This window comes from Mus caroli, unplaced genomic scaffold (assembly GCF_978045245.1).
Source record: "Mus caroli unplaced genomic scaffold, Mus_caroli_1 scaffold_13, whole genome shotgun sequence".
NCBI classification, from domain to species: Eukaryota; Metazoa; Chordata; class Mammalia; order Rodentia; family Muridae; genus Mus; species Mus caroli.
The window spans coordinates 22,146,684-22,154,426 of NW_028227268.1; the positions used below are offsets into that span (position 1 = coordinate 22,146,684).

Genomic DNA, 7,743 nt, shown 5'->3' on the forward strand with positions numbered 1-7,743 from the left:
TCACTGGATGGACCAACACCCAACTGACCAGGGCTGGACCATGTGACTTCTTTGAAGGGCTACCGCAGAACTCTGTTTCATGGGTGCAATGGCTGAAGAAGAGTCCTGACTTGGCAAGAAGCTCAAGTAAAGAATTTTATGGGACCAGGGACTCCTCTGAGGGAAGCAAATGACAGACTGAAGGAGAGGGCGTCTGAAAACCAGCGAAGAAGTACAAAGAAAAAAGATGTTACATAGTGTGTCCACACCCTCTGTAGAAGGCTTATAAATTCTCACCAAGGGAAGGAGACTCAGAGCTCTGAGACTTGGAGAATTCACACCGTGTCTTCAGCCAGGTACCTCCCTCCTTCCCTCCAGCACCATGCCATACAATTGCTGCCTGCCGGCCCTGAGCTGCCGCACCAGCTGCTCTTCCCGGCCCTGTGTGCCCCCCAGCTGCCATGGCTGCACCCTGCCTGGGGCCTGCAACATCCCCGCCAATGTGGGCAACTGCAATTGGTTCTGTGAGGGCTCCTTCAATGGCAATGAGAAGGAGACCATGCAGTTCCTGAATGACCGCCTGGCCTCCTATATGGAGAAGGTGAGGCAGCTGGAGAGAGAGAATGCAGAGCTGGAATGTAGGATCCAGGAGAGGAACCAGCAGCAGGACCCCCTGGTGTGTCCTGCCTACCAGGCCTACTTCAGGACCATTGAGGAGCTGCAGCAGAAGGTGAGAGGGTTTCTTGTTCTTTGTAAGTAATGGCAACTTGCTAAGGTTCTCAGCTTGTGGTAGAGAAGTATCCTAGCTTTTCCATTTCCTCCCTCAAAATAACTCTGCAAGCCATTTGTTTTTTAAAAAAAGCAGTTGATGGTTTCATATTAATTTTCATGCTCACTAATTATTGTGGTCTCTCCTTCCTCAGATCCTGTGCAGCAAATCAGAGAATGCCAGGTTGGTGGTGCAGATAGATAATGCCAAGCTGGCTGCAGACGACTTCAGGACCAAGTGAGTTATTCAGCATCCACACTAGCAGCCTTTTCTTTGGTTTAACTTCTAGTTAAAGAAAGGGATTTCCAAAGAGCAGACAAAATGTCATCTGCAAAAGATGTTGGGGGCAGAACCAGGGAAAAGGAATCAGGAAAATGGAAAGGATCGATGTTGGGTTTTGATGGAGCATCCAGAACTCCCTGTAAAGCAAGAAAGATGGTGTCTAACAAGGATTATTGTTCTGCTTATTAAAGTCCCACAAGTTGCTCCTCTGACCCTGTCCTTCTTCAGGTATGAGACAGAGCTCGGTCTGCGGCAGCTGGTAGAGTCAGACATCAATGGCCTGCGAAGGATCTTGGATGAGCTGACCCTGTGCAAGTCTGACCTGGAGGCACAGGTGGAGTCCCTGAAGGAGGAGCTACTGTGTCTCAAGAGGAACCATGAAGAGGTGAGATGAACTGAAGAAATTAACAGCTTCGGGCTTTGGGATGGGAAGAAACAGGACTAAGGGTATAAAGATGACTCACAGGGTGTCTTTATGAATCCCTTTCAGAGGCACCAAGACCCGATGAGAGATAAGTAGAGCTGAAATTGTCCGTGTTTTCCAATAGGATATACCTCATGTTAAAAGCCCATGCAGTGTTTCCCAGACAGCTCTATTTGTTGGCAATTGGCCCTCAAGTTGTAGGGTTCTAGACTTGCTGTAATAGTGATGCGATCATTCTCCTGCTAAGATCAATAAGTTAGGGCAGGCAAATGTTGTCTCCATTCTTCCAAAGTTTTGGTGAGGAATGAGTGGCTTCTCCTGGGAGGTGCCATGATATGATATTCCCTTCCTTCCTTCCTTCCTTCCTTCCTTCCTTCCTTCCTTCCTTCCTTCCTTCCTTCCTTCCTTCCTTCCTCCCTCCCTCCCTTCCTTCGCTTCCTTCTTTTCTTCTTTCTCTTTCTTTTCCTTCCTTCCTTCCTTCCTTCCTTCCTTCCTTCCTTCCTTCCTTCCTTCCTTCCTTCCTTCCTTCCTTCCTTCCTTCCTTTTCTCTTCTCCTTGTTTCTTTCTTTCTTTGCTTCCTTGTTTGTTTGTTTGTTTGTTTCTGGCAGTATGATTGTTAGATGCACAGTCTGAACTAGTCCAGCCATCATTTTGCATTTTGAGGGTCTCACAGACAGTTTTCCAATTTGGGACATGTGTTTGTTAAGCCTTCTTTCAGCAGTAACTAAGCAAACCCTTGGAACTTCTTTTTGAAGACAAGTGTCATGGCATAGTAACGAGAAGGAGGGAGTTGGGAGCTGACCCCCATGGAGATTATTTGCCTGAAATAGATATAATGGATTGCTCCACTTGGACTTTCTTTTCTGAGAAAATACTTAGGAGGGCTTTGATAGGCAGTGCCATCTCTGAGACTCATTGAAGGTAATAACTCTAAATTTATGCATCTGTAGGAAGTCAACACCCTGCGCTGCCAGCTTGGAGATCGCCTCAATGTGGAGGTGGATGCTGCTCCCACTGTGGACCTGAACCGCGTGCTCAACGAGACCAGGTGTCAGTACGAGGCCATGGTGGAAACCAACCGCCGGGAAGTGGAGGAATGGTTCACCACACAGGTGGGCATCTGAGCCCAGGGTTGCTCAGGAACTGAGTCTCCCCAGGACTGTAAGGCAGGGTCTGATCCTGTCCCTCCCTCCCCTTGCCTATTTCAGACAGAGGAGCTGAACAAGCAGGTGGTGTCCAGCTCAGAGCAGCTGCAGTCCTGCCAGGCCGAGATCATCGAGCTGAGACGCACAGTCAACGCTCTGGAGATCGAGCTTCAGGCCCAGCATAGCATGGTGTGTAGTGTCCAGACCTGCTGCTGAGCAGTGTGGAGTTGGGAGGCAGAGTCCCTGGGGTGTCCTTGGGGTCTCTCTCTCCCTCTCCCTCTCCCTCCCCCTCCCCCTCCCTCCTCTCTCTCTCCCTCTCTTCTTAGCTCTTGAAGCCTGTGACTTCTCTGGAAGTCATGCAGAAACCTTCAGAGGGAACAGCTCTGTGACAGCCTTTGTCTTCTCCCCCACAGAGAAACTCTCTGGAGAACACCCTGACAGAGAGTGAGGCTCGCTACAGCTCCCAGCTGTCCCAGGTGCAGTGCCTGATCACCAACGTGGAGTCCCAGCTTGGTGAGATCCGGGCTGACCTGGAGCGTCAGAACCAGGAGTACCAGGTGTTGCTGGATGTCAAGGCCCGGCTGGAGTGTGAGATCAACACGTACAGGGGCCTGCTGGAGAGCGAGGACTGCAAGTGAGTGCAGGGCTGGAAGGGTTTGATGAGAGCTCCCAACGGAGGAGAAGACTCAGGTGGACTGCCCAGGGATTGCCTATGTCAGGAAAGAAATGACACCTTCCCACCAGACATGCTCAAACAGAGCTTGGAAAATACTATGGCCACCATTAAAAACATCAAATGGGTTGTTAGCACAGTTGTTTGTGTACAGAGTGAAATTTCACAGCTACTCTTTGTAGTGTACTATGATAACATGTAGGATCATGTGAACTGTCTCTTTTTACAATACTTCATTGTACAGAGAGCTTAAGCTTATCTTATCTGGCTGTGTTATTGCCCTTGGGTAGGCTGGAACAGTATTCTTCCAGTTTTCTATGTAAGAAAACAGGGCTTGGAATAGACTCAAGGTCCACAGCTAGGAGCGTATTCATTTGGGGGTGTCTGTAGTACTTGTGGCTCTCTGTAATAGAGAGAGGTTTAGTGACTTAAAGGTATTATAGTAGAGGGGAACTGGGCAGTCTCTGTTCTAGGCCAGGGCAAGTCCTAACAGGATTTCTACTCTTGGGGACTCTTTGATATGTGATTTGCCTTATCTCAACTCTCTGTTCTACTATTTTTTTTTCTAGGCTACCTTGCAACCCCTGTGCCACAAGCAATGCATGCGGCAAGCCCATTGGGCCCTGCGTCTCCAATCCCTGTGCCCCCTGCCCGCCCCCTGCCCCTTGCACACCTTGTGTCCCACGTCCCCGTTGTGGGCCATGCAACTCCTTTGTACGTTAGGACCTGGGGGATGTCAACAGAGCAAGGACACAGGGCTTAGCACTCCAGATGGCTGACCTGGTTCTGGTTCCACAAAAACAGGCATAAAACCCACAAACCTAATGGCCAGAGCATCTCTGGGATGACAGTCCCAGAACCTGTGTTTTCAGCCACTGCACCCTCCTCCAGGCCATTCTCTGCCTGCCTCCTATTCTTCACTGGACTGCTCAGAGGACTCTGAAGTGCCAGTGGCCCTCCCTTGTAATCTCCCAATAAACATTTTTCCCTGCAAAAGCAGATGCCTTTCTCACTGGTATTTATTTCTTGCTGACGACTCACCACTTGAGGACTCTATAAAAAGCCACTTGAAAGTCAGGCTTTATGACAGCTTGACTCTAGATGGGCAGATGGCTAGCCCAACACCCTGGACCCATGGGTGACACAGAGCAGCTGTCAGGAAGGAGGGTGATGCTGCTGCAGTGCCTTTCATCATCTCTGTATTTCTCTCATGACTCGGCTTCTCCCAGAGCTGTTGATATCCAAGTCTGATTTAGGAAGCATGAGTTAGGGACTGCCAAGAGGCTCTGGAAAAGTAAAAAAACAAAACAAAACCAAAAACATCTCAGGAGGATCCTTGGATCTAGTGCTCTATGATTCTGGGTTATTGTGGTTCAGATAACCTCAGGTGTACTGTATGAAGGAACCCTTGTCTTTCCCTGCCATACCCAGGATGCTCTTTTCTCCTTCATGCCTATTTTGATTATTAGCCTTGGCTTCCAGCTCCTGACCGAGAATATCCACCAACTCTTCATGGGTTTCTCATAGCAATCTAACCAATTCCTAATGAATTCCTACTCTGTAGATGCTGGTGGTACAGCAGGGAGAGATGGTTCCAGGCAACTCCCAATCACAAATCACTCACAATTTTTTAAGAGATATAAAGTTGGACCGGCAAGAAGTACTACTACCCTAAGACACAGAACCTCAGCTCCTGAACAGTTGGTGCTGGAAACAAATATCTGAATATTGACAGAAACAACGAGCTTGGGGTTGAGGAGAGCAGTATTTGTCAAGAAAGAACACCTTCCTTTAACTGTAAGGAAGAGCCAAAGAAATGACAAGCATTGACTTTCTCAAACCCCAGAGGACCCATAGGATCCTTCACAACCTATGTTTGTGAATCATGGTCTTGTGACCTGACAAACTGGGTTTTTGCCACAGTGTCTGCACCCATTTAAAATTCTCATCAGAAATGCACAGGGTCCCAATTTCTCATAAGCTCCTCAACGCTTGTTATTTTCTGTTTGTTTGAAGCCATAGTCACCAGAATGGGTTGAAGTGGGACTCCATTGTGGTTTCCCTTGGCATGTTCCTGATGACAAAGGACCCTGAGCTGCTTCTTCTTTTTTTTTTAATGGCTGTTTGTATACCTTCTTTGGAGAATTACCAGTTGAAGACTTTTATCCATTTAAAAGATGTCTCTCTTGTTTGGTTGTAGGAGATAAAAATAAACTCTGAAACCTTCTTTCCCACCAGATATATGATCTGTAGATATTCTCCCCCAGTTTCTGAACTCCTTGGTTTGTTCAATCTCCCTTTCTGGGGCTTGGATCCTGAGCTCAGGACCTTACACATGTTAGGCAAGTACTTGAACCAAGTTTTATCTCCAGAGTGTGCCGATTTTCTTGAAGGAGTTCTGTATTCATTTTTTAAATTTATTCATTTTATGTGTGTGGATGCTTTGCATGCACATATGTAAATGCATCACCTGTGTGCAATGCCCATGGAATCAGATAAGGGCATTGGATTCCCTGGAAGTGGAACTACAGAGAGCTGTAAGCCATCATGTGGGTGATGGGGACTGAACTTGGGTCCTCTGCAAGAGCAGCAAGCACCCTAGTTGCTGATCTATCTCTCCAGGCTCTCGATTGAGTTTTGGATGTACAGTTTTAGTTTGGAGGAAGTTTGTTCAATTTTTCTTTTGGTTGCTTGAGCTTTTGGTATTCAACCCAGATTCACGAAGATTCCCTTCTATGTTTTCTTCTACAAGTTTTATAGTTCTGATTCTGATGTTTTGGACTTTGATCCTTTAAGAAATCAAAGATAATTTATGTGTTTTGTGTATCTCTGTGTGTAAGAGAGTGCCCCTGTACCAAATGTGTATGCAGAAATCAGAGGACAATCTGCAGGAGTTGTTTCTTTCCTTCCACCATGTGAATCCCAGGATGGAACTCACTTTGTCAGGCTTAGCAGCAAGCATCTTTACCACTTAGTTGTCTCACCACTTTTTAGGGTTTCCCATGGTTAGTATGCAAGGATCTACCTGATTTCTTGACTTTAGAGCAGCATAAAACTCTGATTTGAGACCAACTTTGGACTTCTAACTTGTGGAATTTTAAAGAAAAAAATTGAGTTGTTTTAAGTCATTAACTTTGTGGTGATTTGTAGTGACAATTTTGGAGTTTGGTTTCTTTTGAAAGCACAGAAATATTAGGAGACTATGTTCTTGTTTTAATTCCAGGTTGGGATAGGGGACTGCTCCAGATTGTCTGAAGCAACTGACTATGATTTGCCTCTTGCTCTAGCAGAGGCATGATTTTGCCAGCTGTAGCTATTTTCTATGATTGTGTGATGTCCGGTTACTTTTCAGAGGATGTATAAATGCTAGGGCCCCAAGAGGCATGGTGGGTTGTTGGTTGTTGTTGTTGAGTTGTTGATTGGTTGCTGTTGGCCACAGTTTGTTAAGTAGTTGTGTGCAAAGAGGAAGTTAGGTATCCTCATGGCGAATATCAAACTTGCCCCCAAAGAACTCAATGCCCATAATCAGCAGGAAGTAGTCTACTGATAACATCACCCCCTTTTCCCTCTATTCTTTTTCTCCTTCTAGTGTTAGGGGGTTGAAAGGATTGAAGAAAATGGGCAAAGAAAAATGGAAGAAAGAAGAACTTACAAAATAGCCAAAGGCAGGCTACAGTAATTTATGACAACAGCAACAAGAAACCAACACAGCTCTTACCTATTGAGCGGCTACTATGAGTTAGGTAAAATAGTAGGGTGTTATCTCAATGAATGTTTATAGGAGTGTTAGAAATTAAATCCATTTTACAGACAAGGGCACTGAGTTTTAGAGACTTGCTTAATATCACATTTGGTTATTAGAACCATGTTCCACCTATGGTTATACACAAGACTCTACCATAAAGTATGAAGAATGCCTACAATCAAGTCAATGACATTCTTCAAGGTTGTCCCAGATGTCCAGGCTCCTCAATGGGTACATTCCAAACTAATTTTTTTTTTGTCAAGCCACTTTAAAAAGACAATAATGGTTCATAATTAATGTAAATTGCTGTAATTATATAGTTTGTTTGCTTTTAGCTATCTAACTTGTCTAGTGTAGTCCCAGCTACTCATTGGATGGCTTCACGGCAGTCAAGCTGATCTTCACAAAGACAAGCTTGGTGTTCACAAATGGAGTGTTAAAGAAATGCAGCCTTCCCCTAGACAGAAAGCTCTGTGCATGCTTCAAGTAGGGATAGCATCTATGATAAAGAGGCACTGTGGTTATGAACAAACCTTATATGATCCATTGGTCATGATACCTTTTTCAGATGCATCTCAATATTGTAAATAAATGTGTTCTATAGATCCAAAACCACTTCTAAATGGCTTAAAGAAAACATTTCCTGGTGTTCTGTTGTCATCAAAGGCACATGGGAAAACAGAAGTTCTCAGTCTTGGGGTGCTTTGAAAAGTAGGGGGGCACATT

The 7,743-nt window shown here is 45.6% G+C and overlaps 1 protein-coding gene across 1 annotated transcript; it reads left to right on the forward strand.

Annotated features, from left to right (window-relative positions):
- The first annotated feature begins 361 nt into the window (after positions 1-361).
- Positions 362-3,995, forward strand: LOC110304734 (keratin, type I cuticular Ha1). The gene is made up of 7 exons (XM_021176294.2): positions 362-709; positions 903-985; positions 1,259-1,415; positions 2,405-2,566; positions 2,663-2,788; positions 3,013-3,233; positions 3,842-3,995. Exons 1-7 carry the CDS (start codon positions 362-364, stop codon positions 3,993-3,995), a joined length of 1,251 nt encoding a protein of 416 aa, XP_021031953.1.
- The last annotated feature ends 3,748 nt before the right edge of the window (positions 3,996-7,743 follow it).

Excerpts from the sequence above, each read along its gene's own strand:
- LOC110304734 (XM_021176294.2), top strand. The coding sequence starts at position 362 with ATGCCATACAATTGCTGCCTGCCGGCCCTGAGCTGCCGCACCAGCTGC. Across the intron at positions 986-1,258 it reads GCAGACGACTTCAGGACCAA|GTATGAGACAGAGCTCGGTC; the intron begins GTGAGTTATTCA and ends GTCCTTCTTCAG. Across the intron at positions 2,567-2,662 it reads AGGAATGGTTCACCACACAG|ACAGAGGAGCTGAACAAGCA; the intron begins GTGGGCATCTGA and ends TGCCTATTTCAG.